Source organism: Aspergillus japonicus (genome assembly GCF_003184785.1).
Source record: "Aspergillus japonicus CBS 114.51 unplaced genomic scaffold BO86scaffold_142, whole genome shotgun sequence".
NCBI lineage: Eukaryota > Fungi > Ascomycota > Eurotiomycetes > Eurotiales > Aspergillaceae > Aspergillus > Aspergillus japonicus.
Window position 1 is genome coordinate 1,084 of NW_020291779.1, and position 27,744 is coordinate 28,827.

General features: G+C 36.9%; 9 protein-coding genes across 9 annotated transcripts; 5 read left to right on the forward strand and 4 right to left on the reverse strand.

The window, feature by feature from the left end:
• Nucleotides 1-463: 463 nt before the first annotated feature.
• BO86DRAFT_393978 (Zn(II)2Cys6 transcription factor) lies at nucleotides 464-2,442 on the reverse strand. The gene has a single exon (XM_025673139.1). The coding sequence runs from the start codon at nucleotides 2,352-2,354 to the stop codon at nucleotides 789-791; it is 1,566 nt and encodes a 521-aa protein (XP_025521673.1). The 5' UTR covers nucleotides 2,355-2,442; the 3' UTR covers nucleotides 464-788.
• A 136-nt stretch (nucleotides 2,443-2,578) lies between these two features.
• Nucleotides 2,579-4,880, reverse strand: BO86DRAFT_414372 (AAT family amino acid transporter, variant; the record flags this gene model as incomplete). Its single annotated transcript, XM_025674837.1, has 8 exons — nucleotides 2,579-2,887; nucleotides 2,950-3,337; nucleotides 3,405-3,711; nucleotides 3,788-3,915; nucleotides 3,975-4,232; nucleotides 4,313-4,397; nucleotides 4,468-4,544; nucleotides 4,613-4,880. The coding sequence occupies 8 exons, from the start codon at nucleotides 4,878-4,880 to the stop codon at nucleotides 2,779-2,781; spliced, it is 1,620 nt and encodes a 539-aa protein (XP_025521674.1). The 3' UTR covers nucleotides 2,579-2,778.
• A 285-nt stretch (nucleotides 4,881-5,165) lies between these two features.
• On the forward strand, nucleotides 5,166-6,403 carry BO86DRAFT_393981 (monooxygenase sphC). Its single transcript, XM_025673140.1, has one exon. It carries the CDS (start codon nucleotides 5,461-5,463, stop codon nucleotides 6,376-6,378), a length of 918 nt encoding a protein of 305 aa, XP_025521675.1. The 5' UTR covers nucleotides 5,166-5,460; the 3' UTR covers nucleotides 6,379-6,403.
• Nucleotides 6,404-6,562: 159 nt separating this feature from the next.
• On the reverse strand, nucleotides 6,563-7,574 carry BO86DRAFT_460332 (carboxymuconolactone decarboxylase family protein). The gene is made up of 2 exons (XM_025677400.1): nucleotides 7,222-7,574; nucleotides 6,563-7,149 (listed from the first exon to the last, which is right to left on the reverse strand). Exons 1-2 carry the CDS (start codon nucleotides 7,364-7,366, stop codon nucleotides 6,722-6,724), a joined length of 573 nt encoding a protein of 190 aa, XP_025521676.1. The 5' UTR covers nucleotides 7,367-7,574; the 3' UTR covers nucleotides 6,563-6,721.
• Nucleotides 7,575-7,785: 211 nt separating this feature from the next.
• On the forward strand, nucleotides 7,786-9,312 carry BO86DRAFT_350785 (serine hydrolase domain-containing protein). The gene is made up of 4 exons (XM_025669394.1): nucleotides 7,786-7,928; nucleotides 8,021-8,400; nucleotides 8,466-9,062; nucleotides 9,139-9,312. The coding sequence occupies exons 1-4, from the start codon at nucleotides 7,838-7,840 to the stop codon at nucleotides 9,268-9,270; spliced, it is 1,200 nt and encodes a 399-aa protein (XP_025521677.1). The 5' UTR covers nucleotides 7,786-7,837; the 3' UTR covers nucleotides 9,271-9,312.
• Nucleotides 9,313-9,727: 415 nt separating this feature from the next.
• BO86DRAFT_426860 (uncharacterized protein) lies at nucleotides 9,728-10,990 on the forward strand (the record flags this gene model as incomplete). The annotated part of the gene is made up of 4 exons (XM_025675527.1): nucleotides 9,728-9,962; nucleotides 10,024-10,130; nucleotides 10,198-10,802; nucleotides 10,873-10,990. 4 exons carry the CDS (start codon nucleotides 9,728-9,730, stop codon nucleotides 10,988-10,990), a joined length of 1,065 nt encoding a protein of 354 aa, XP_025521678.1.
• Nucleotides 10,991-12,028: 1,038 nt separating this feature from the next.
• Nucleotides 12,029-13,509, reverse strand: BO86DRAFT_384385 (zinc-binding alcohol dehydrogenase family protein; the record flags this gene model as incomplete). The annotated part of the gene is made up of 4 exons (XM_025670875.1): nucleotides 12,029-12,031; nucleotides 12,079-12,087; nucleotides 12,408-13,367; nucleotides 13,450-13,509. 4 exons carry the CDS (start codon nucleotides 13,507-13,509, stop codon nucleotides 12,029-12,031), a joined length of 1,032 nt encoding a protein of 343 aa, XP_025521679.1.
• Nucleotides 13,510-14,124: 615 nt separating this feature from the next.
• Nucleotides 14,125-14,280, forward strand: BO86DRAFT_283354 (Zn(II)2Cys6 transcription factor domain-containing protein; the record flags this gene model as incomplete). Its single annotated transcript, XM_025667341.1, has 1 exon — nucleotides 14,125-14,280. A coding segment is annotated over one exon (156 nt), but the record flags the coding sequence as incomplete, so codon positions are not given.
• A 299-nt stretch (nucleotides 14,281-14,579) lies between these two features.
• On the forward strand, nucleotides 14,580-16,137 carry BO86DRAFT_52647 (uncharacterized protein). The gene has a single exon (XM_025677440.1). It carries the CDS (start codon nucleotides 15,026-15,028, stop codon nucleotides 16,061-16,063), a length of 1,038 nt encoding a protein of 345 aa, XP_025521681.1. The 5' UTR covers nucleotides 14,580-15,025; the 3' UTR covers nucleotides 16,064-16,137.
• The last annotated feature ends 11,607 nt before the right edge of the window (nucleotides 16,138-27,744 follow it).

Sequence of the window (27,744 nt, forward strand, 5' to 3'; positions counted from 1 at the left end):
CTATAATAGTATACTTTTTATTAATCTAAAACCGCCCGGCAGTTTTAAAACTTAGAATTAAAAACTAATATAGTCCGGTCTAGTACAGTCTGGTTCTTAGTCTTTGCAGTTCTTTCTGAGGCCTACTATACAGTTATGGTTAGATTATGATTGTTGTATAATAGTCAGGTTAAGAGATTCTATTGTAAACTATATTATAGTTGTTATTCTTATAAAAATAATAAAATATATTCTTAATTATCTTTGACTGAATGTTCATCCTGATACTACATAAAACGACATTAAAGATGTTGTTTTATTCTTCTGAAATACACATTCTGTACTCATTTTCTTCTTGGTCTCTAGAGTTTTATAGACTTTAAAATAAGTAAAACTCTTAGAATATGATATTCTATTTTGTCATTATCTCTTATTTAGTATTCCCGATATTTAAGCTTGTTGAATCTTGTCTGCTGAAAGGTGGGTTTTCACATTCTAAACTTCAAGACTATCTGACAAGAGTAATTATACTTCGTGGCTGGAGGCGGTAAGGTGCCCAGCCAAGGAGGTCGGCCGGGCACTTCATGACATTGACTACCTGGCAGGTACGTAGTTAAGTCTTTTCCCCGTATTTTGAATGGTTCCCCGCCGTAGGTGGTCCAGACAGGGCTTGCAGTAGGAGCGGCACAGCATCGACCCTCGGCAAGTTTCCATCCATTCCCGACGTATTGCTACATTACCATCGTTCAGCATTCAAACCCTATATGTATGAGTCAGAGATGTCCGTTAGTACAGAAATGCCTTGTCGCTCAGCCCCAGTAGATGTCAAACTCTGGAACCGTGTGCAGCAGGGTCGCCCAACGGTGGTCCGCGAAGGTGGGGTTAGCGCCACTCCAGATCCGGAGTAACAGATCCCGGGCACGACGATAAACCGCAAATCCAGAGCGAGCTCGGAGGGCCAGCCAGCGAAGAACCTGATCTCGAAGCTCTTGGAGTTGTATCTCGCAGGCGATCACGATGATGGGCCAGGTCACGGGGCTACCCCGGGTTTCGAACGCATCAAGCCGCCGAACATGCTCCCAGCCCGCATGAGCCAGCTTCTCCAACCCACCCAGGGCGCCACGGCCGGTTCGTCGCTGGAAGAAGATTAGGAGGGAACAATGGAGAATGTGGCAGTGGATTATTTCCGGCTGATGCGTGCGGGAGCCAGCAGGCGGGGCCAGGTGACAAAGCTCGCGCTCCATGCAATCCAAGTGGGTGGGCGACAAGTCGGCCGCAGGGGGGAGTGCCTGAATGCGATGCAACGCCGTCAGCAGGGTATACGGGAATCCCCCCAGGGCGGGCTGGATGTAGGCAAGGTCCCGGGGATTGTCGGCGCTACCAGAGGAGTACCACCCAGAAGTGGGACTGCCGATCGGGGGGTGACAATGACATTGCTGATATGTAGCCACCGTGTGAAGAAACTGGAACATTTCTCGCACCATGGCCGCGGAGGTCGAGACGGACCATAAATCTGACCGCACTGCCTGAAGCAGGCCGAGGCCCCCGCGGATGTGCTGTCGCCAGACGTGAGCGATGCCCTCGGTGGCGCTTTCGGTCAGATGAAGGATGATCGTGGCCAGGAGGGCAACCACCTCGCTGTCCTCGCCCCCACCCGCCTCCAGGGCCGAAAGTTGGAGACGGAGCTGATTGAAGCTCTGCCGACGATGCGCAACCGCCAGTTCCAGCAGCTCCGGGTCATTGCTGTGGAGGGAGGCGAGATTTGAGGCCGAGAGGCCACAGATAGCGTGGAAGAGGGCCCTTCGGCCCGTGGCCACGACATGGGGCTGTACGGATCCCTGGAGGGCCAACGGCAGGAAGACAGAGACTAATATATTGTTGCCCGCCGGGATGGGCATGAGAGCTGCACTAAGTCGAAGGCGCCAGTGATCGAGGAGTCGTCTCTGAGGGGGGGGTTCATTGCAGTCCAGGAAGTGTCCCACCGCCCCCCAGCTAGATCTGCGCCCCCCCTCCGCTACCCTAACTACTGCAAAGACTGAGAACGGACCCTGTTGGGCTTCTCCGTGCCGAGTAACGCGATCTTCCAGCTCCTCCTGAGTCTGACTCGAGTTCAGGGTGGGCCAGCTGCGGTGGCCGGACGCGGGCGCGCACCGTCGGCGCATGCGCCGTCCAGATGGCGCCCCGACTCTGTTAGGGCCCGAACCATCCCCCTGGCCGACCCAGTTCAGCGCCGTCGCATATCCTTCGCATGAAAACCCCGCTCGCTCGCAGCGGGCACAGTCTGGCTGGCGCTCATCGCATCGAACATGGCGTTTACGACAAGTCCAACACCCGGAGTACGACCTTTGGGTCGTGGGATGACGGGTCCAGGGCATTGCCTCCGGTTTGGTATCGAGTACTGACTTCGGTCCCTGTATCAACGGATATCTGTCTATTCAAGCGCTGCGGCTGAGATGCCAGGTGGGTAGTGCGTAAATCTGAGAGAAGAGGAGGAGGAGGAGGACGGGAGGGCAAGCGGGGTTCAAGATTCCCCCGGACTGCTGCAGGGATACGGTATAGTTACCCGAGTTACGAGTGACGGGTCAATACTGTATTAGTAGGTAACTGAAGACATGTCCGATACCGCATCCTCCTAGTACCCTGGCTAACTAGTGGCTGGCACTGCACTGGAACTGCAAACCATAATCAATCTCACTAATTCCCTCATTCCCCCTCCAGCTCCCCTCTCTCCCGCGTCGCATCTTGGCCTCTGAAGATTTTGATGAAAATCATTATGGCCCAAGAATGGAAACCCATCCATCACCACGGAAGCCATCGGTGTAATCTGCCCCTCCACGACTGAGCCCCTCCCTCTTCCTCTTCTAGACGAGGCATTCGCATAGACAGGTCCATATCCTTCCGTGAAATCCTACCCAGTTGTGAGCGAGGCGAGCAAGGGAAGCAAGGGGAGCCAGGCGACGGCCGACTTACCACTGAGATCCGTGATAAAGCCTGTGACCCAGGTAACAAACGAAAAAGGTCGGGATGGCGATGTAGGACGAGACAAAGCCCGCCCGGTCAAAGGGTGTCAGCTTGGTGTAGCCGGATATTAAGAGGAGAAGGATCACCAGAACGAAGTTGCCGCGATAGATCCAGATGCTGCCAGCAGCCCGGAATGGGATGCTGTCGAGGCTGATACCTTGCCGAACCAGGCCGCCGCGAACGCGCAGGTGGGTGAACACGATGCAAGCCCAGGTGATATACGCACAGGACCCGGCGACCGTCACGATGTAGGAGTAGATGGCGCCGGCCGAGCCTCCGAGGTTTAAGAGAGTCAGGAATCCCCACATATTGGCGGTCACAATCGCCACATACGGGACTGCCGATCGTGATTAGCAGCCCGGGACTGGGTCCAATCCAGCAGGCAAACGGGCTACCTTACTCACCTTTCGCTTTCGAGAGCCGCGCAAAGACCCTTGGCGCACGTCCAGTCAAGGCCATGGAATAGAGCACGCGCGACTGCACATACACGGCGCCGTTGACCCCCGAAATGAAGGCCATGGTACACATGGCGTTGATGAAGTCTCCTGACGACACCCAGCCGACCTGCGTGAAGGCGATGGTGAACGGGGAGATTCCCACCGTGCTGTCTGCCTGCAAGAGCTGGGAAGAAGTGGCGGGGCAGATGATAGACTGCCAAAAGGCAAGGCCAATGAAGACAACACAGATCCGGATCACCACACTTCGGGTGCCCTACTTACTCCGTGGCATCCGTCAGTCACTGAGGTAGGCATCGCGACGCTAGAGGTGCAGGGGAAAGGGCCCGTACCCGGGGGATCGCCCGCTGGGGCTGGTGCGTTTCCGCAGCGGCTAAGGATAGGATCTCCGTGCCCACATAGAAGGCGGCTGCAGTCACCAAACTCTGTGCGAAATCACCGAGCCCGCCCTGAAAAGGTCCTACAGGCGCTGGTTAACGATCGAGTTGCTGTCGCTCCCGTGACCATCCTGAAACGAACCGTTTGGCGGAGTCCAGTATCGCAGCCCCACATACCCGTTCCCAAAGGCGCCCACGTTGACGAGGAAGGAGATGAAAAAGCAAGCGAAGATGGCCAGCAGCTTGGCCCATCCGAGCCAGTACTCGACTTCGCCGTAGACCACGACCCCACAGTTTGTGACCACTGTGAAAAAGCCGAAGAAGATCAGGCACCAGCCCCAGATAGGCATCTGCTCCGGCGAGACCCAGTAGTCAAGAACCAAGATCGCGCCGCTCCATTCTGGATCATCCATCCAACGATCAGCGCGTGTTTGGTTGCTGCACGATGCCGCGCGTGAGGGGGCGAAGCAGGGCTCTTACCCGTCGCCAGCAGGACACACCACATCAGATAATAGATCCAAGCCAGGGCGAAGCCGAATGACGGGTCCACAAACCGCGTCGCATGCTGAGTGAGGGAACCCGTCTCAGCGATCAGCGATGTGTGCCGCAGCGCCGCGCCGGATAGTCGTACGTACCTCGATGAAGCCTCCTGCGATCGGGAACATGGTTGTCACTTCTCCGATGCTTTGCATCAGGGCCCAAACAATGAACCCTGAACTGGAGGTCAGGAGCTGGTCGTGGCAAGGGATTTCCTTCAACGAGCTGATATCCACCACATACCAACGAGGCAAAAGGCAAGCAAGGTGCCAATGGGCCCAGAGAGATGGATTACATATCCGATCAAGTAGAAAGCCGGCCCGCCAATAATGCTGGCTAACGCGAGCATGGAGATTTGCCGCTCCGAGAGTCCGCGTTTGAGACCCGAGTCACCAAAGGTGACGACCTGGCCTTGGTGCACTGCCGGCTCAGGCGAATCTCTTGCCACTGCGGACACCTTCTGCTTGCCGGGCGTATCCGGGGGGGCTGGAATCAGTTGGATGGACTGCATTGTGCTGCGGAATGGATTGGTCCGATGGAAATATGGTAAGACCGGGACGAGGCCATTGAATAGATATAGCGAAGGGAAAGCAAGCCAGAGTAAAGTTCGTGAGGGCGGAGTCTCACGGCGATAAGAACCACTGACGTTGCGGCGAGGAGGCGACAGATAAGGGATTTGATTTGACTAGACTCAGCCAGTTTCAGCACGGACCGTAGTGGCCAATTCGAGCAGCAGCTCGTCCATAACTGCCGTAAAGATCAGATGCCCACTGCGGCCGGAGTGGCCAGGGGGATATCGAACCCGGTGGAGACGAGTGAGTGGTCGTCCGCTCACTCCTATCGACTCTGATCATTCTCGTCTCTCTACAGCTCGTCTGCTCCTTCCCAGCTTAGAAAGACGAGGTCTCGGGGAAACACTACGTTTTTGACGTCCCTCAACCCCCGATACCTTCCACCCTAAACATAAATACTCCCTAGACCGCCAGCATAAATCACTCAGCCAAGATATCTTCTTTTCGCGAAACAATAACGAAAAAAAGTCGGAGCCAGGAACCTTGTGATTCATACCGTCGTATTTTACCATCACCGCGATGCCGTTCGTTTTTCCTCCGCTCACACCTGTCAAACGAGTGCCCGCCTCTAGGGGCCCAGAGCATATTCTTAAGGCATTTAAAGAAGACGGCGTCGTGGTCATCGAGGGCTTCTTCTCTCTGGAGCAGGTAGAGGAGCTCAATGACGACCTGACCCCGGCGCTCGAGAAGGTCAAGAACGGACCCTCCCTAAAGGACCCTGAGATTGCTCGCTACCACGGCTCCAACACCAAGCGGATGTCCAACATGTCCACCCACAGTAAGATCTTCCGCACGCAGACGCTGGACAACGACCTGCTGCATGATATCTGCAAGGCCGTCTTCGCCAAGGACTCCGGGGATTACTGGTTGAACACTGCCCTGGTGATCGATATTGGCCCGGGTAATGAGGCGCAGCCCCTGCACCGTGACGAAGAGCAGCACCCCGTCTTCCGAAGCGTCGGCCCTGGGGGCATAGAAGCCAGCATCAACTTTTTCATCGCACTCACTCGGTTCACTGACGAGAACGGCGCCACGCGAATGATCCCGGGGAGTCACCAGTGGCCCAAGGATGCGACCCGCACCGACGGCCTGGAAATTGAAGCTCCCCACGGGACTCTCCCCGTGGAGATGAATGCTGGCGACGTCGCGTTGTTCAGCGGACGGAACATTCACGGAGGAGGCGCCAACCGCACCAAGGACGAACGCCGACGCGGAGTGGCCATGAGTATCCAAGCTTCCTACCTCACGCCCGAGGAAGCGCACACCTTGCTGGTGCCATTGGACAAGGTCCGCGAGATGACACCCCGGGCGCAGAGAATGCTGGGCTTCCGCTCCCAATTCCCCAAGGACACGCCGGGCATCTGGATGAGTGACATGAGGGAGATTGCCGAGGTGATCGGCTTGGAGAGAGACGAGGATAGCAAGACCGACTATTAGAAGCGGAGGCTTCATTGGCTAGATACGAAATGCTGAAAGTTTCGTTACTAATATGGTTGAATTTAATTCTTTCTTCTTACATTTCCTGCGGCGATTGCCCAGCTTCCTGAACTTGTATTTTGTTGGGGCCAGTGTATGTGCCACACAGCCCGATTTTGTGATGGCCGTATGCATTGAGAGGAACGATCCCCGCTCCAAAGGCTTGTACTATTGATCTACCCGGGTGTACGTAACCGCTCAGCCGGCGGGGGTCATGAATGGAGGTGGTACGACGCAACCAGAGACAGTGGAATTGTTCGAGATAAGGCAACACATATGTCAATTTTGCCTGCCCGACCTCGCGTCACTCCCTGAACCAGGCTGGGGCAGCGGCAATGCCTTCGCTGACGTCGAGCGCCAGCACGAATCGACAGGTGAAATTGTACGCTGCCACCGTGGCAGTGATTTCGACGATTTCCTGCGGACTGAAGCCGACCTCCTGGAGGCGATGGACCAAAGCGGGGGGCACGTCCACCGCGATGGTCATTGCATCGGCATACTGCAGGACGGCCCACTGGCGATCGTTGAGACTGCCTTGCTGGGGGGGATGCCGCTGTTTGACCACCTCGATTCCTTCCTCCGTCATCCCCGATGCCTTCCGCAAGAGGGCTTCGTGGGGCTGCCACTCAGTCCAGGTGGTGTTCAATCGACACGGGCGACAGATGGCGATCTCCCTAATATCCTCTTCCAACGAGGTCTGTGTGCGGACCGCCCCGAGCAGGGTACTCCATCCTATACTCTCGCGGAGTTGGGGTCAATTGACAGTGCATGTAAAGTTCGAGGCTGAATCGTGGAGTCACCTACCATCCGCAATCTTCGGGGCATGCAGAAGCGTACGGTCGATTCCGAGCAGGCCAATGGGGCCTCGTCGGGCACGAATACGCTCGCAAATTGCCTCATCCTCGGGGGAGAGGGTTGTGAGGTCTTCAGAGAGATATGTCAAACGCATTCTGGTTGTAGTAGTGCTGCACCTGTGTTGGATCTGATTGTTCCAGAGCACAAAGAAGGGAGTTGCCGGCGATTCGAGGCAGCTTTCTGCAAGGGCTATTCCTCGTTCGGCTTGCAACCCCTCTATTTAGTCCCTAAGACACCGGCCAAAAAGAAACGTATTGTATGACCTTATCTTACGGATCTTTAGGAGCAAAGATAAAGGCAGCGGTCAGTGAAGAGACAAAGCTGTGAGAACAAGCCAACAGATAAGTGTGCTCGTCCGCTCCTGCCTTTTGGGGAATAAGAAAGAAATCCAAATCCTGCCAGTGGCTGATAAGCGGGCGGGTCCCGATCTCGGCAATGTCCGTTCGGTGCCGGAAAGAAAACGTTGCCCCTCACTGGGCTCCCTGGGCTCCTGACTGCTCGGCAATCATAAATTCTCCACAGTGAACGAAGAATACGCAATGCTCAATCAAGCGCTTGTACAAAAATGACTTGGGGTGAGCGATTCCAAACGGCCACCGCGCCCGGACCCAACCAGATCACCCCTGGCGCAGTCGTTATGGCCGCAGATGGCGCCGGTACAGTCGCCTCCCCGTTTTCACCCCCATTGCGCATGCATTGATGCCTTCCATCACCACCAGAGCTCTGTCTGATTACTCGGTCTACGCAGGCAACATCATTCATTCAGAGGCGCGGGGCGTAACCTCCGTGGAGCCTGACCGCGCCCGACCGATGACCGTCGACACTCCACTGTGGGTCGCCTCCTGCACCAAGCTGTTGACCACCATCGCCACCTTACAGATGGTGGAGCAAGGGAAGCTCCGGCTGGATATGGAGGTCAACGACCTTCTCCCGGAGGTCGGCGCCCTGCAAATATTGACGGGCTTTGGCCCCAATAAGCAGCCCCAGCTGCGCAAACCAGCCGCTCCAATCACCGTCCATCACCTGCTCACCCAACAGAGCGGCATGACCTATGACTTTTTGGATGCTAGACTCCGGAAATGGAGGGAGCTCCGCGGCGAGGAGATGTTGGACTGGGAATGGCCCGTGGTAAGCCGCCTGCTCCTCCTCGGCCCTTGGTCTCACGACGAGAACTGACGAGCCCGCATCGGTAGCATGAACGATGCACGACTCCCTTAGTTTACGAGCCGGGCCAAGGATGGGCTTACAGCGTCTCGATCGATTGGGCGGGCAAGCTGGTGGAAAGACTGAATGGGAACTGTCGCCTAGGGGACTATATGCGGAAGCACATCTTCGAACCCCTGGGCATGACAATGGTCACCTTCCGCCCCCTAGAGCACGATCAATTGCGCGCACAGTTGCCAGATGCAACGGAGCGCTCGTCCACGGGGAAACTGGTTCCTACTCAGCCCTACTTCCGGGGGCCGAACCAGGACCCCGGCGATGATCTCGGTGGCGGCGGACTCTACTGCACCCCGGCGGAGTTTTTGAAGGTGCTCGTCTCGCTGCTGGCTGACGATGAAAAGCTGCTACGTTCTACAACAGTGAAAAAGATGTTTACCCCGCAGCTGAAGGATCCACGCGCCCTTCTAGCAGTAACACGGGACCCCGAGCTGGGACCTATGGTTCGTGCTGGGGTGGCGAGTGAGGATTGGCAGTATGGATATGGAGGCACTCTCCACACCGCCGATGTGCCGGGAGTTTGCCGCCGGGGAACTCTCTCCTGGCAGGGTATGCCCAATTGCTACTGGGTAAGTTTCCCACGATCCCGGCGAGGAAATACACCGTGCGACCATCGCGGTTTACTTACGCAATTCTTCCCCGCAGTGGATTGATCGTGCGTCGGCGACGTGTGGATTATATATGTCACAACTCATGCCCGCCGGGGATGGCCCATCAATGGATCTGGCCATTGATTTTCGACGGGAAATCTTCCGGCGGGCCAATGCAAGTATCTGAATCATCTGGGGGTGTAGGCCTTCCGATAGTGTGGGATTCTGGTAGGGTTCATGTCTTGGTGATTCTTAGCTACCTAGTAACTAGTGGTTCCGGAAATAAACTCACATGTTGATAATCCAACCATCTTCCACTTGTAGGGCATCTCGCGGGGAGTTGTCGTCGCCCGAGTGAGTACTACGTCCCCATAGGTCCGTAGCTAATTCATGCTGCAGATGTTGGCAAGCCAGGTCGTGCGGGGAGATGGGAACTTCCGATCCCAATTAGCTCCCACCAGTCTGCGATAGGGGCCGAATGGACGCCCGCTCGGCACCGAAGCCACGACGGAGGTCCGTCAGCAGCGGAGGGCAACCGATCTCGCTCTTTCCCATAGCCACATATCCTTAAATGATGACGGCTTGATCCTGTGGACCAGGTCTCGCATCTGAGCTGGCACTGTCTTCCTGGCGGCTTTCTCGGCATGACACAGACGAAGACGAGGCTGCTGCTCACTGGGTCCGCAGGCTACCTCGGTGGCTCCGTACTCACCGCACTCCTTCGATCGAACGACACCAGCGTCCAACGGTTGGAGATCTCCGCCCTAATTGAGAGCTCCTGGTGCTTGGAGCATTGGACAAAGCACGGAGTAAAGCCCATCCCCTTTGCTGGACCTGAGGATGTTGAGCTGCTGGCGTATACCGCCAGCCAGCATGACGGTATGCCGACGTCCGCCACGCACAAAGCCTCTCTTCAACGATGGACTCACTTCCTATGCAGTCGTGATTCACTGCGCAGGTGCATGGGATCCCGACGCCGTGGAAGCCCTGGTTTTGGGCCTTGGGATCCGGCGCACGCTGACCGGGAGCCCGGTTTATATGATCCACGTATGTTGCAGTACACAGTCTTAATATCCCCCATTTGCGCGCTCACCGTCCACGTGATATTCCATAGACATCGACCATTGCGAATCTCCATGATGCGACCTCGGCCCAGCTTGACAGTGAGCCCCGTTGGTTCGACGACAAATTGGACAACCTACTGGAACACATGTGGCGTCGCCAGAACTGCGAGATTTATAGGCCGCGCACCACAGATTTACTGCTCGCGCAACGCTCCCAAGAGGCCGGGATCCGGACGTACACCATCATGGCGCCGCTAATTTACGGATTGGGGACCGGACCGTTCGACAAAAGGGGTGCGGTGCACATTCGGACCTTATCAGTAGCTGCTATCCGGGCTCGACAGGCCGTCTATCTTCACAGCGCAGGTACAGGTACCGTTGACTACGTCCATGTGCAGGACCTGGCTGATCTCTATGAGTTACTCCTGCGGCGTGCGCTGACGGGCGATCGAGAAGTGCTGCGTGAGACGCGCGGAATCCTGTTCGCCAGCGCCGGAAGATCGAGCTGGCCGCAGCTCGCCGCTGGAGTGGCGCGCGTGGGCGTTTTGCTTGGATGGCTAGAGACACCGGAGCCACGGGCCATCGCCGTGGAAGAGGCCCTCGCCCTCGGAATGGCCGCTACCAGACAGGAGCTGGAGCTAGAATTTGCTGGCAGGTATGATTTCTTTCCTTGTTGTCCCCAGCCACGGAGCCACCGCTGAATTCAATACGCCCAAGCAATACAGTTGTCGGGGCCGCGCATCTCTGGCTCAGGCACTAGGATGGAAGCCGCGCAAAACGGAGCGAGACTGGGAGCTGAATTTCGCGGACGACTTTGTCCAGGCCATTTTAAACATGCAGTGAGAGGTCAACAGGATATGAGAACGTTTCACTTTTTATCAATTGTTTCACCTTGAACAAGCGAAATAAACTTATATACCAATACCGGTCTAAGCCTAGGATTCGTCCGATGCCGGTTCTGAATTTGTTTTCGGCTTTTCTTCATGTTACTCGGAGATCTGCTATACCCCTACATGGTTTTGACAGTCTTCACTTTAAAAAGTCATTACTGTATGAAATATATCAAGATCTTAAAACTCAAGCTATATAAGGATACTTTTCAGTTACAGTACTTGATGAATTTATAATTAGAATACTTCTATTTCACTAGGTCTTTGATCAATCACAATGTTCTTTATCAGGTTTAAACTTTGTTTTGACCAGTTTAATCTTTTTTATCTATCTTTTTAAATCCAATGTAGGCCCCGGGAGTAAAGAACGTAAAGAATAAATATTGTATACACTGCTGCAGTATTAAATACTAATATTTATTCATGACCTATATAATTTATTCATCTTCCAAATTAATGTTCTTCTTTCATTAGTTTGATTCTTGCATTTATTGAATATCTGTAACTTAAGCCCTGTACATACAAAATCCCTATGGTCAGGTCTTACGAAAGATTTCTAAAAAGTCAAAAAAAAAAAGAAACTGGAGGAATGCAGATCTACAAAAAATCTAGACTTATTTTCCAACACCTCAGACTCATAGAGCTATGAAACTTTTTAAAAACATTCTATATCTAATGAATAAGATTTTCTTTTATCTAGAAAGGTTGTTCTATTTAATATTCTTTCAAAAATGCAAGAGAGCTATTTGATAGATTGATATCTAAATAATCTTTCTAGAATAAGATATTAGAGATTTATCTTAAAAAAAGGAGGAAAATATTTAAACTTTTAGTTTTCACTCTTACTATTGGGGATTATCGGCTATAGAGAGATATTCTTTTTATCATCTATTTCTTGTTAATTTTAATTATTGTTGCTACGATTAATCATATTAGTACTTAATTTTTTATCTGATTTTTGTCTACTACAGTGCTCTGTTAAAAGAATTCCTTACTATACGAAAGAGTTGTATGTAGTTTTTATCTTTTATAATATTTTACTATTTTTTGCTATAAGTCATTTTATTAGACTTAATTTTTTCTATATCAGATGAACAAAAATTTATCCCTAACTTGATAAATTTTTGAGAATCATATGATTGGTTTATATCAAAGTCAGAATCGTAAGATATCTAAACCCTGATTTAGTTAGCAAATTTAGATTCTTCTAGTGTTGTCAAAGACTCATCGTATTTTTCAACTCATATAGGTCAGTCCTGTCTAATCAATTCTTCTTATGTGCGATGGCAGAAGGTCATATCAGTTTTGCTGCAAGCTCGCTTGAGCAGTAGCCACTAATCGATCGTATACACTAACTTCTGGCAGCTTACCAATCCCTGCTTCTGCAGCTCAAGTCCCTCTAGAATATTGTCCAAGCCGCCCTGCAGGCGCAACGGGTTCGGTTTCAAAGCCTTTGACTCCAGCCATTCAGGCATCAACCTCAAGTACTTTTTCCAAGTCTCCTGATCCTGTGGTCTGGCGCCGTCCGTATCCTGGAATGATTGATATAATTCCACATCTTTGGACCTGAGATTTTCTCCGAAGACCGAGTAACACAGCGCGACATTCAATTTGATGTTTGCCGGCAAGTTTAACTCCTCCGCTGTGCGCGCCATGATACAAACGATATGCCCACCTTCCTCTCCGAATGATTGAACGCAGGCCTTGGTGGTTTCGTACTTGCTAATCGTGTCAAATACATGATGCAGGCCCCCCTTGGCAGTCGCCGCCTTCTTGACTTGGTCGACCCAGTCCCCATCCCAGTAATCGATAATCATATCGGCACCAAGACTTTTCAAGAGTCCGTGATTGCGCTTAGATGCTGTAGCAATGACATATAGCCCGGCCATTCTGCACAGCTGCACAGCGAAGAGGCCAACGCTTGAGGAAGCACCGTATATAAGGACGGGAAACGGCTTTTCCGCGGGGTCCGTTGCATCTGGGATTCCCAACCACTTCAGGGAAACCGTCGCTGTTGCGAGTGATAGTGAAATTGAGGCAGCCTCGACGTCCTTCACGGAGTCGGGAATGTAGAAGACATAATCGGGATGCACCATAGCGTATTGAGCAAAGGTTCCGCGGCAGGGGTCAGTATCGCTGCCCATAACAAAGCCAGCAACACGCTGACCCTTTTTTAGGGTTGTACCGTTGGCGTCAACGACGGTGCCGGCAAAATCATCTCCGCATATAACGTAGGGCTTCGACACCTCAATGCCGTTCAGATCATTGCTTTGCGCTGTTGCGTTGACCTTGATGAGGGCATGGCCGGAAAGGGGCTTGGGAATAGGAACCTGCACAGGCGAATCAACAAGAGTAAGAAAAAGACCAACAATTTATCGGGGCTGGGAGAAGTTTCGTAGTGTGAAGGCCTACCTCTCGGATCTCTGCTTTGCCTCCCGGAATTGTGACTAGCGCTCGCATCTTGCCGTCCATTATTTCCGGCATCTTCTCTTTCTGCGCCGGGTGTATTGCTGACTTTGTCCCTATGATGGCGGTCGTTATGATCACAGAGAGAAGGGGGGAAGGAGGGAAGGAAGAAAGGACAGTGTAAATACTTTATACCCGTCGAACCCTCAACCAGCTGGTTCTGGCCTAGTGGGGTAGCTCATGACCCAAAGTGCGCTAATATAACCAGGACGGTGGTGCATTGCACGAAGAAATTTCCAACTGGCTTCAAACGACGGAAGCTGCAGTGCGAGAGTGGAGAATTTGCGGGCAGAGAGATGATACGAGTCAACATCTTCTACATCCCCGCAGATGGTTATGGTATTACTCGGTACCGAGATATACGCCAAGGCGGAGTGACATCGAGACTTCCGAGGCTAATTCCCCCAGCTCTCTACCGACTTCTATCTTGGGAAAAGTGGAGCTGTGGAGCTAGCTGCCTCCGCGACCCAGTTACTGCTTTCTGTAAAATTCCCATCCTACGTGCTTCGGTCCACCCCCTCATATTTCTGACTCGGCCCCTATTCGGTCTGGTAACCGCAATACCATTGGCTTTCTTTCTTTCGCCCACTCCCTCTCTGCAATATGCCGATTAGGAAAAGATACAGCGGGTGCTGGACTTGCCGCCTTCGTCATGTCCGGTGCAATGAGGCCAGTCCCACCTGTCTACGATGCCAGCAGGCAGGTATCGAGTGCATGGGCTACTCGGTCGAGCTCTACTGGGTTGTGAAAGATCTTGACTCTCGTTCCCCCGGTAGAGCCATCCGTAGCTTACCTCCATGTAGGGAATTGCCTCATGTCGACCCGATAAAAATGCAAACCGAGCTGGATTGGCTGGCCGGGGTTTATGGCGAGGGTAAACGGGGGCTGTTCTCAGTATTCTCCGCCCTCCAAGACCGTGAAAAGACCGTCTCCAGGGGACCTAGTGATTGACAAGAGCTTTGGTTTCGGAATAATGCTGACGCTGTGGTGGCTAATGAATACCTGACCCCTCAGAACCTGCCAGCGGAGTGTGGCTGTTCGCAATATCAGGAATGCTTCACAGAGCATCGTCATTCCAAACAGGCATTGACAGAATCGATTTGTCGCCACATCGACCCGTTGCTCCTGCTTTCTGTTGATGAACGCCAGCTCATCTATCACTGGGCTAACAGCCTTGGCCCTATCCTAATCCCTATCAACGGCGTGGAAAATGCGATGACTTCGGTTTTCCTCCCACTGGCACTGAACAAGAGTCTTTCGGCGGATCACATTGCGTTTAATGGTTGTCTGGCTCTTTTCAATGCCATATGCGCTATATCTGCATCCAACATCGCATCTCTCACCTCCGATCTACTTAAGAAGCGGCGTTTCTTCGCTCTGGGTGAACTGCATCGCCTCCGTAGTTTCGCGCAACTTCGGCAAAGTCTGATTACCAATAGCCCAAATAACCGCAGTAATGAGATTGCGATGGTCTCAATGCTCTCTACGATAATCCTTTGTGACAGAGAGCACTACAAGTGGGATGGGCCAGGCATGGCGCTCTCATATTGCGGGAGGGAACTCGCTCTCTAAGCTTGCTTCTAAAGACCTGTGGTGGTCATCACGGTCGGCATGGATGGTTTTTCAGACATTTCAGGAGATTAACCTCATGGCAATGCTTACGGAGACCCTCACAAGAACTTTGCTCTCGTTAGGTTCATTACCCCCATCACGTTCTTCTCTTGATTTGTTTTCTTCCTTTACACCGGCTCCTCGCACTTGGTCTGCGTCTTCTTCTTCGTTTCCTACGACTTCCACCACCACCACCCCTACTACGACTATTTATTCTAGCACTGCAATCAACAGCAATCATTTTACCGATTCTGAGCCGACAGATCTCCTTGAAGTGCTGTACAAGCACGTGGACCCATCCTACACCCAAGAGGCGCTAGGAATCTCTGCCGGGCTGATGAAGATTATCGCGGAGATTCTCTGTTTTCAGGATACCTACTTATCAGCAACAAACATCGGCTGGGCTAAGCTCCAGCTCTCACTTTTCATACCAGGAGACTCACATTGCCATCTGTCTACGGATCTCTTCTCCCCATCATCTCGCTCTTCCTCAGCCTTTATCAGCGGGCCTAGCCACCACCAATATGTCTTCTCCTACTCCACGCTGATTTGCTATAAGCAATCTGTTCCTCCCTATACGCGCACAGTCGAGACCGACACCCTTGCAATCCTTGGCCTCTTACACATCCTGGCTCTCGATTTTAATTATAACCACATAAACGATCACTACCATACCCCCTTCATCTGGGCCATTGTTATAATAAGCTCGAAGATCCAGCGTGGGGAGATGAAATCCCGGGACCAGATACTTGCCTGGTTATCACGGCGGCAGCAGACCGGGTTTACCATCTACGCTCTTGCTGAGGAGGTAGTGCGAGAGATCTGGCGGATGAGAGACTCGGGAGACAATAGGGCTTGTAGGGCGCTGTGGAGAGAGTTTATTGAGGCCAGGCTTGCGTTGGATGTTTTTTTGGGGGTAAGCCGGCCAGTACACCACTTATTAAGATGATCTGTACCCACTGAGCCAATGCTGGAAAGGATTGGTCGCTAGTCGCTAAGGACATACTCTTAACCCCTCACCGAGATAGATTGAGATGTCTATACAGTAAATCAGCATTTATTTTCAGATACTAAAAATAGAACATTAAAAGTTTTTCTTGGATATTTGAATAGAGGAGAGCTTTTAGATTTCTAAATTATAAAAAATAAATTAATATTCTTCAGAATAGGCGAGTAATGGTGTCTCAAAAATAATGGCTATTTATTATCTGATTTAAATAAAAATAATTTTAAAATCCAAATAAGAATATATATTAAACTTTTCTATTTTTTTAATTTTAGTATCTCTATTTATTATTAGACAAACAGATAGAATTATAGAACAGCAAACTTAAAAAACAGAATTTCTTATAATTTTAATAGTCTATTTGTTAGAGTATATATAAATATTATTTTAATTTTTGGTATTTAAAAATCTGTTCTGAAGCTATAATTAACTATTAGAATTTGTTAGATTTCAAAGGAATTTTAGATAAGATTTATTAAACTTTTACTTCTGCATACAATTTTGGTGCGAAAGTGAGGTGAAAGTAAAAGAAAAAGAAAAAAATTAAAAATAAGATATATTAAAGATTAGATAAATAAAAAATTAAATAGAATAGTAAATTTAATATATAATTATCAGATAAATAGAACTGATTAAACTAATTTAAAAGAATAATAAAATATATTAGACTACTTAAGCTAAAATCCTTTGTTTATTAGTTTTCTAAATAAAAAATAAGGGATAATTGATAAATACCAGGGTAAGTATATAGGGGTAGAGTAGCCGGGCCTGGCTAGCCGATAAAAAAATAGCTAAAAATAATAGTTTTTATTTAACTAATTAAATTAAATTTCATTAGCGCTATGATTTTAAAGCTTAATAACCTACTAGTTTAATATACCCTTATAGTTTTAAAAAAACTAAATAGTTTTTGTTAAAACTGGAGTAAACAGATAGGCAAATAAAAAAGTAAATAAATTACTAAAATAAAGAAAATATAGATAATTGAATTTTTACTATATTAAGTTGCTAAATAAATTACTAATATTTTTAACTGCTAAATTACTAAGTTAAACTATCAGCTTATATTTTATTAGTAAAAATTTAATAAATATTAATAGTTTTATTTAGGGCTTCTTATCTAAGCCAGTAATTTATAATATTAAAATATTTTAAGCTAGTCTAAAAATCAAAGATAAAGCTTATTAGTATTTGAACTATTTAAATATTATTATATAATATTAAAAAATAATATTTAAAATTAAATTTTATTTATATAAAAAATTAGTTCTACTAAAGCAGTTACTTAGCTGCAGTAGTTAGGGCTAATAATTCTACTTTAATAGTTAAAAAAATTATTTAATATAACTTTCTATTTAACTAATTAATTGGTTTATTAAATAAATAAATAATATATTTTATTAAGCTAATATAATTTAAATTATTACTAAAACTAGTATTACTAGCTTAATAAAAACTACCTGTTTAAAACTAGAGCTATATTTAATAACTAAGTTCTTTATTTTTTTAAATAAAAGATTAGATAATCTACTATTCTAAAGTATTTAGGGCTTAGATTAATTAAATATCTTATAAGCAGCTAATATAATTTTACTATATTGAATCTAGTCTAGACTGCAGAATATGAAGCTAACTCTACTTTTTATTAAAATTTATAAATTTAATTAGCTAAGGCCTAGAAAAGTAGGTTTTAATGAATTTTTTATTTAGAAATAGAGATTTAAAGCTTCTAAAGTTAATAGTCTTATTAATATAGTTTAATTATTTAATCTAAAGTTTTCTATTTGGATCATTATATAATATTTAACTATTTAAAAATAATATAGCTTTACTAAGGTCCTTTATTTGAAATAATATTATTAATTTTAACTTAAATTTATTAAATCTTTTATAATTTAATTAGTAGAAGGCATAAGTTATATTATGTATGAATATTAAAAAAATTAAATATTTATTAATATAGATATATTAATTCTTTTAATAGGACTAAGCCCTAGAGCTTTTAATTTAGTCCTTAGTATCTTTTACTAAAGCAGTAGAGAATATCTTAATTTATATAAAACTTTTTTTAATTAGTAAACTATTTATTTATTTCCTAATCTATAAAGTAGTCCTATATAGATTTTTTAATAAAACTATTAAAAAAAATAATAACTGTATTTAATTAGTATATTTTTAAATTAAGTATAGTAACAAAAACTAAAATAATTTTTAAAAATCTGGCTGTAAATATACTAGTATATATTTCTAATTAATTAAATATCTGTAAATTATTTTATATATAAATTTAAACTTAAAAGCCTATTAAATAACTTTTATTATTAAATTTATAAATTTATATCTTATTTAGTAGAAGCATCTTTTTATTATATATATTATATATTAAATATATAATCTAGATATCTAAGGGTTTTAATTAATTAAATTTAGTCTTTAAAGCCTAAATAAATAAAAATTAATAAAAATAATTTATTACTTTTTTTAGTTGGTAAAAGGTGGTAGTAGCTGAGATTTATTAATATAAAAAAATTTTTTATTAATATAGTTAATTATTATTTAGATTATTTATAAAAATGGGTTTTTTTTAAATAGTTATTTTAATTAAAAAATTTAGATTGGTGGTATTTTAGGCCTTTAATTAATTTAAGATTAAAAAAATTAATTTTTTTAATAGTTTTAGAATTTGTAGGGGCCCAAACAGCCCTTCCACCCTTTGCAGATATCTGCAAAAGAAAATATATATAAATAATCTAAGGTGGTGGTTATATAACAGCTAAGTAAACTAACTGCAGCCGCCCCTAAAAACAGCAGATATTTTATAAATTAAATAAAATAGTAAAAATATTTTAAAATAATATATTAATACCCTTAGCTTTATAAGAGCTATTTATTTATTATACTATTTTATTTTCTAGTTTTTATAATTTTATTACTTAATACCCTATAAAATAGGCTAGTAAATGGTAGCTAAATATTATATATAAAACTAAACTAAAACTAATTTTTTTAATTTAATTATAAAAAACTATATATTAACTGCAGAAAATAAATTATCTATACTAAGAAAAAATATAGATTCTAATTTAAAATTTTTATAAATATTTATATTTATTTAAATAAATTACTAAGCTGTAGAAACAGCTAAAAATTAGTACTATAAAAAAATATTTATATAAAACTTTAAAAAATTCTAATTCCAGTACTGCAGAAATTAAAAAAACTAGTATATATATTAATTTATTTATAAATAAAAAAAATATACTATCTACAACTATACTATTTATTATATATTTATTACTAGACAGAAGTTAACTGTAAAGGCTAATAACTAAAATAAAAGCTAAAAATATATATATTATAGTAGCCTATTTAAATTATATTTTAACTAATTTATAAAAAGGTAAGACAGCTGAATTTTATTATAAAAAATAAACTAGTTTTTATAAGTTTTTTAAAATACAGTTAAAAAATTCTGTAAATAGATAATAAAAACTCTAATTAAAAATACTTAAAGCTAAATCTTATAAAAAAAAACAAGAATTTACCTATTTATAAAAATAAAAAAAATAAAAACTGAATTAGATTATAAAATATAGAATATTAATACTATATAGCTGTATTCACTTTTTATATTTTTTTTATAATTTAAAAAAAAATCTATAAGTAGTAGATTTTTTTATAATAAAATAAGATTTTATTATACTACTTACAAGATTACACCCAGTATTAAACTAGTAATATAAATAAATAAAAAATAAAATATTTTATAAATAAATTTTAAAAAAAAGTTATAGATCTACTACTTTTATAAATAAAATTTGAAAACTAAAAATCTAAACTAATAGTTTTATAAAAATAATTTAAAAGCTAAAGTAATATTTTTTAATACTATAAGTATCTATACAGGCCCCCAGATTAGAAGCTTACTATAATTATAAATAAATAAATTATTAAATAAAAAATTAGTATTTAATTAAAGTACTTATAAAGTAACTAGCAGATAGAATTATAGTATTTATTTTAAACTAAGTTAAAATTATAATCTAATTTAGTTTAAAACTAAAAAATAGCTAATTTTCTAAAAAAAAAAGGTTTTTATAAAAATTAAAATTATTATAAATAGTAAAGCAGAGATAAATCTAGTATTTATAATATTTATTAAATAAATAAAATAATTAACTATTCTAGTAAAAATACTTGTAGAAAAGGTTAAATAAAAAAAATATATAATTTAAAAAAAACTATAGTATTTATATTATATTTCAAAGATATCTAAAAATACTATAAAAACTAAATAGATTTTATAATTATAATATTAAAAATAGATAAAGTAGTTCTAAAAATATTTTAAATAAGATAATAAAAATCTATTATAAAATTTAATAAGTATAAATTTTAATTTTATAAATATTATATACTAAAAGTACTACAGGTTACAGCAGAAAATATTACTCTGAAAAATTTTATAAAAATAAAGTTTTATTTAATAATAGTATAAAAAGTTTATAAAATAATTATTTATTAAAAAATACTAGTATAGTACTGTAAATATAAAATAATATTAATAAAAAAAAAAACAGTAAACTTATTTATATAAAAGTTAAAAATTAATTTCAAAATTAATTTAAAAATTAACTTCTATAAAAGTTTCCAGCTAAAGCTAAAGCAAATATATAAAATATTATCTATAAAAAATTTTTTAAAATTATTAATAAAAATACTTTTAAAAAAATAGATTTGGTGTTTTAAATTACTTGTAAATATACTAGTTCTATTTACAAATAAAAAAAATAAAACTTTATAAAGATATATAAATTAAATAAATAAATAAAAAAAAATATTTATTTACTATTATAAATTAATAAGTATATTAATTAATTTATAGAGACTTTTTACTTTATACAGCTAAGCTTATATAAAATCTACTATACAATTACAATTATAAAACAATATAAATAAAAAATAATATTTTAAGTAAAATATAAACTATTTAAATATTTGGTTATATTATTTAAGCTAATTAATATATCTACAGAATTTTAAAGCTTTATTAAATTATTATTTATAAAATATTAAAATAACTTTGTAATTCTTTATTTAAATAATATTATAATATATTTATTAAATTTAAAAATATATAAAATATAGGTTTATAAAATATTAAAAATACTATAAAATATAAAATTATATATAAAATTTAGTAAGTACTATTTTATAGTAATAAAAATTAATTTTTTAAAGTTTTTAATTAGCTGCAAAAATAGATATATAGAACTAGAGTATATTATAACTATTAATAATTAATTTAAACTATAAAATATAAAAAATATACTAAAATTTATAAACTTTATAAATTAGTATAAATATTTTATTAAAAAATATTTCTAAATTATAGTACTAATTACAGATCTTATTAAAATATCTTTTAAAAAAAAAAAAAACTAGATATAATTTTTTAATACTAAAAGTTTATAAAAGCTTTTAATTACTAAAAAATATATTTATAAAAAATATAATTATAGTATATTTTAAAAAAAGACTTTTATAAATTAAAACAGATATATTAGCTTTTGCAATTAGTAAAGTACTGTTATAAAAAATTAAAATAACTAATAAAAACTAGTAGTTTTTTCTTTATAAAAAATAATTTTTACAGAGCAGAATTATAGTATTTATAATTAAAAACTATTTATAATTATAAAATTATTTAAAAAGTAGTAATACTAGTTTAAGAATATAGGGCATCCAGTAAAAATAGTTATAAATTATAAAAATTTTAAATACTTTATAACCAATAAAAAATATTATAAAAATAGATTAGATAAGTATAATATTTTATAATATTTAATTTTATTTAATATATAAACTAAATTTACAGAACCCAGCAAACACCCTATTATAATAATTTAATTATAAAAAAAATAAGAAAAAATAATAAAAAGTTTAAAAAAATAGTACTACAGCAGCTAAATAATTTTTTAAACTTAAAAAAAATACAGCTATTTTTATAAAAGCTAAAATACTATGGGTAAAAAGTTTTATAGTAAATTTAAATTAGCTAAAATCTAATATAAAAATAGTAAAAGAAACTGTAAAAAAAATATATACTATAAAAATTTATTTACTAATTTTATATAAAAACTACTTTAGCTGCTGTAAAAAAGTAATTTCATAAAAAAAATAATTTAAATAAAATAAAAAGAAACTATAGGGGTAGTTTATTTTATAAAAAGAATAGCTGTATAAACAAGATTATTTATAATAAATTATTAGTTAAAAACTACTCTACTTTATAAAAAAATTATATATTTTAAATAATTACCAGCTAAAACTAAAAAATTTTATAAAACTATATAATAATTTTATTACAGAATATTTTATAAAAGTAAAGATTTGAAAATTAATTTTATAAAAGTTTTAATAGCTGAAGTTAGCTAAGTTTATATAAAACTACTACTATATATATAAAATATATTAAAATAAATAAATAATCTATAGAAAATAATAAAAATTATTAAAACTATTATTATCTACTGTAAAATTTTAGCAAAAAATACTTATAAATTTTATTACAGGTCTATTTATAAGTATCTATAAAAATAAAAACTTATAAAAAATTTATAATAATATTATTATTATAATAAATTAGTTTAATAAAATAGCTTATTTTATTTTTATTTTTATTATACTATTAGAAAAAGGGCTTGTAATAACCTTTTCTCTAAAAGATTTTCTAGTTATATAAAATATTTAAAAAAATAATTATAAATTATAAACTAGTTTTTGTAAAAAACTTTTAGTTAGACTTTATTTATATTTTTATAATTAAATAAAATTTAAATATAGTCTACTACCTGTAAATAGATAATTAAATAAAAAAATAAATAGTATATTAAAACAATACCTGCAAAACTATATTAATTTTAAAAAAAATAATTTAATAAAAATACTACTATTTATAAAATTTATTTATAATAATTTTTTATAAATATTAATTAAATATTTTTTTTATAACAACTGTATAAGATTTATAAATAATAGTATTTAATTTATAAATACTAGATAATTTTATAAAAAAGCTGACATAATATTTTTAAAAAATTAAAAAAGTAAAAAAAATAGCTGTAAATTTTAAATAGATTTATAAATACTAAAAAAAATTCTTATAATAAAAATAATAAAGCTACTGTTTTTATAGTAGACTAGAAAATTTAGCTTTCTATAAAAAGTTTACTATAAAAAAAACTAAATAAAAAACTAACCCAGCACTATTATAGACTATTTTATATAATTAAAAAAATAAATAAATAAATTTATAAACTAAAATTATCTGTAAATTTTAAATTTATAAAAAGTTTTATATATTTTTATTTTATAAATATTATATAATATAGGGGGTAGACTTATAAAAGTATTTTTTATAAAAAAATAAAAGTTTAAATAACTATAACTATTATTTAAAAGTATTACTAAATTTACAATACTATAAAAAATTTATAAAAATTCTAATTAAATAAAAAGAAATATTATAATAAAAAAATATTTGGAAGTCTGCTGTAAATCTATATTCTTTATAGATTTATAAAAAAATTATTTTACAAAAATATAAAAGATTTAATTAAATAATTAAAAAAAACTAAATTATATATAAATTATAAATTATTTATATTTATATATTTTATATAACTAATATAAACTATAGTACTTATAGGCATTAGCTAAAAACTAAAATATATAAAAATATACTTTTATTTTATAAAAAATAGGATTTTTTATTTATATATAAATAGTTATTATACTTTTAACTAATTTCTCTACTAATATAATTATAAAAAATATTTTTAAAAAAAATATAATAATATTTATATATCTAATTAAACAGCAGCTGTTGGCCAGCTTAAATTATAAAAATATTTTTATAAAACTATATTTAAACAGCTAGCTGTAAAAAATCTAATTATTTAATATATAATATAAATTATATAATAGATTTACAAATCCAGATCTGGTTATAACTTAATGAAAATTATAAATTTATTTAAAAAAAGAACTAGGTACTGCAGCAGATATTATTTTTAAATAATTTAAAAACTAAACTATAAAAAATAATTTGATAAAAAATAAAATATTTTATTTTTTATTATTAGCTTATTTATAAAGAGCTGGCTGATTTTAGTTAACTTTAAATATATTTATAAAAAATAAAAAAAATTTTAAAAATATAAAAATAAAAGCTGCAGAAACTACTATAATATTTATTATTATAAATTTAAAAAATTTATTTTTTTATATATAAATAATAATATATAAAAAAAATAATAATAGTAGTAGTAGATATAATAGTAGTAGATATAACAAAAACAGATACAGCAGCAGCAGCTGTAAAAATAAATATATTTATAATATTAATAATAATAGATTTAATTGTAGTAGCAGCAGTTAAAATATTTTTTCTATAATAAAAAATAATAATAAAATATATTATAAAGATTTAACTAAGTCTAAATCTGTTTTATAAAGAATTTATACAAAAAAAAGTAGAGTAGAGTAGGCCAACAGACTTTACAAATATAAAATTTAAATAGTATATTATAAAAAAAATTAGTTTAATTTTATAAAAAAAAATAGGGCTAAATTTTTATAAAAAAATTAATAAAATATTTTGAATACTACTGCAGAAAAACCAGTTAGCTAAATATTAACTTATAAAAATACCTAAAAAAAATACTATAAAAAAGATTTTATTAAAAAAAAATTATTTTTATAAGATGAGTTCTGCTAGTTTTAATTATAAAATATTTTAAATAACCAAAACAGATAAATTAAAAAAAATTTAATACTATTTATTAAAAACAAGTTTTTTTAAATAGAAAAAAGTATTTTTAAACTATTCTAAAAAGACCGGCTAATAAATAATAAACTATACATTAGTAAAAAGCTTTATAAAAATAATAGTAGCAGTAGTATAATATACCCTTTTTAAAAAAATATATAATAATAAACTATTTTTTCTATTATTTTAATTTTTTATAAAAGTATTTATAAAATAAAGATTTTAATAATAGTACTTTAAAAGATAGTATTTTTCTATAAAAAAAATAATTATAAAAATCTAAATAGTTTTTTTAATTTTTATATATATCTGTAAAAAAAATATATATATAAATAATTTAAAATAGTAGTTATATAACAGCTAAGTAAGCCAGCTGCAGCTGCCTTTAAAAGCAGCAGCCATCTTATAAGTTAGACAAAATAGTAATAATATGTTAAGATAATATATTAGTACCCTTGGCTTTGTAAGAGCTATTTATTTATTATACTATTTCACCCCTTAGCTCTTATAAAAACTATTTATAAAAAATATTTATAAAAAAATAGATTTAGTATTTTAAATTGCCAGTTGATACACTAGTTTTATTTACAGATAAAAAAATAAAACCCTGTAAATATATATAAACTAGTATAAATTAAATAAGTAGATAGGAACAAACACCTATCTACTACTATAAATTAATAAGTATATTAATAAAATTATAGGGACTTTTTAGTTTATACAGCTAGGCCTATATAAAATCTACTATAAAATTAGAATTATAGAAAAGTATAAATAAAGATAGTATTTTAAATAAAATATAGATTATTTAAATATTTAATTATACTATTTAGACTAATTAATATATATACAGAATATTAAAACTTTATAAATTTTTTATTTATAAAATATCTGGATAACTTTGTAATTATTTATTTAGATAATATTATAATATACTTATAAAATCTAAAAATATATAAAATACAGGTCTGCAAAATATTAAAAATACTTTAAAATATAAAATTATATATAAGATTTAGTAAATAATATTTTATAGTAATAAAAATTAACTTTTTAAAATTTTTAATTAGCTGTAAAAGTATATATATAGAACTAGGGTATATTACAACTATTTATAATTAATCTAAACTACAGAATATAAAAAATATATTAAAGTTTATAGACTTTATAAATTAGTATAGATATTTTATTAAAAAATACTTATAAATTATATTACTGATTACAGATCTTACCAAAATACTTTACAAAAAAAAAAGAAAAAAAACCAGATATAATTTTTTAATACTAAAAGCCTGTAAAAGCCTTTAAATACTAAAAAATATATTTAAAAAAAATATAGTTTTAATATATTTAAAAAAAAATTCTTATAAATAAAAATAGATATATTAGTTTTTATAATTAGTAGAGTACTGTTGTAAAAGAATTAAAATAGCTAATAAAAACCAGTAGTTTTTTATTTATAAAAAATAATTTCTACAGAGCAGAACTATAGTATTTATAATTAAGAACTTTTTATAATTATAGAATTGTTTAAAAAGTGGTGGTACTGGCTTAAAAGTACAGAGTACCCAGTAAAAGTAATTATAAACTATAAAAGTCTTATGTAAGGGCCCAAACAGCCCTTCCAACATTTGCAGATACCTGTAAAGGAAAATATATATAGATAATCTAAGGTAGTAGTTATATAACAGCTAAATAAGCTAGCTGCAGCCGCCTTAAAAAACAGCAGCTATTTTATAAGTTAAATAAAGCAGTAATAATATTTTTAAATAATATAGTAATATTTTTAATTTTATAAAAACTATTTATTTATTATACTATTTTATTTTTTAGCTTTTATAATTTTATTATTTAATATCCTGTAAAATAGCCTAGTAAGTAATAGTTAAATATAATATATAAAATTAAACTAAAAATAATTTTTTTAATTTAATTATAAAAAACTATATATTAACTGCAGAGAATAAATTATTTTGATTAAAAAAATAAGTATAGATTTTAATTTTAAACTTTTATAAATATTTATATTTTTTTAAATAAATTACTAAACTCCAGAAACAGCTAGAAATTAGTACTATAAAAAATATTTATATAAAAATCTAAAAAACTCTAATTCCAGTATTATAAAAACTAAAAAAATAAGTATATATATTAATTTATTTATAGATAAAAAATAATATAGTCTCTGCAACTATATTATCTACTGTGTAAGGGCCCAAACAGCCCTTCCAACCTTTACAGATATCTGTAAAGAAAAATGTATATAGATAATCTAAGGCAGTAGTTATATAACAGCTAAATAAACTAGCTGTAGCCGCCCCTAAAAACAGCAGCTACTTTATAAATTAAATAAAGTAGTAATAATATTTTAAAATAATATATTAGTATTTTTAGTTTTATAAAAGCTATTTATTTATTATACTATTTTACTTTTTAGTTTTTATAATTTTATTATTTAATATTCTGTAAAATAGCCCAGTAAATAATATCTAAATATAATATATAAAACTAAATTTAAAGTAACTTTTCTAATCTAATTATAAAAAACTATATATTAACTATAGAAAATAAATTATTTATATTGAAAAAAAAGTATAGGTTTTAATCTAAAATTTTTATAAATATTTATATATATTTAAATAAATTAGTAAACTGTAAAAACAGCTAGAAATTAGTATTATAAAAAAATATTTATATAAAAATTTAAAAAACTCTAATTTTAATACTGTAAAAACTAAAAAAACTAATATATATATTAATTTATTTATAAATAAAAAATAATACAGTATCT

Coding starts and splice junctions, on each gene's coding strand:
- BO86DRAFT_393978 (XM_025673139.1), bottom strand. CDS start 2,354: ATGCCCTGGACCCGTCATCCCACGACCCAAAGGTCGTACTCCGGGTGT.
- BO86DRAFT_393981 (XM_025673140.1), top strand. CDS start 5,461: ATGCCGTTCGTTTTTCCTCCGCTCACACCTGTCAAACGAGTGCCCGCC.
- BO86DRAFT_460332 (XM_025677400.1), bottom strand. CDS start 7,366: ATGCGTTTGACATATCTCTCTGAAGACCTCACAACCCTCTCCCCCGAG. Junction 7,150..7,221: donor TGCCCCGAAGATTGCGGATG/GTAGGTGACTCC, acceptor GCGAGAGTATAG/GATGGAGTACCCTGCTCGGG.
- BO86DRAFT_350785 (XM_025669394.1), top strand. CDS start 7,838: ATGACTTGGGGTGAGCGATTCCAAACGGCCACCGCGCCCGGACCCAAC. Junction 8,401..8,465: donor TGGACTGGGAATGGCCCGTG/GTAAGCCGCCTG, acceptor CCGCATCGGTAG/CATGAACGATGCACGACTCC. Junction 9,063..9,138: donor GTATGCCCAATTGCTACTGG/GTAAGTTTCCCA, acceptor TCTTCCCCGCAG/TGGATTGATCGTGCGTCGGC.
- BO86DRAFT_52647 (XM_025677440.1), top strand. CDS start 15,026: ATGGGCCAGGCATGGCGCTCTCATATTGCGGGAGGGAACTCGCTCTCT.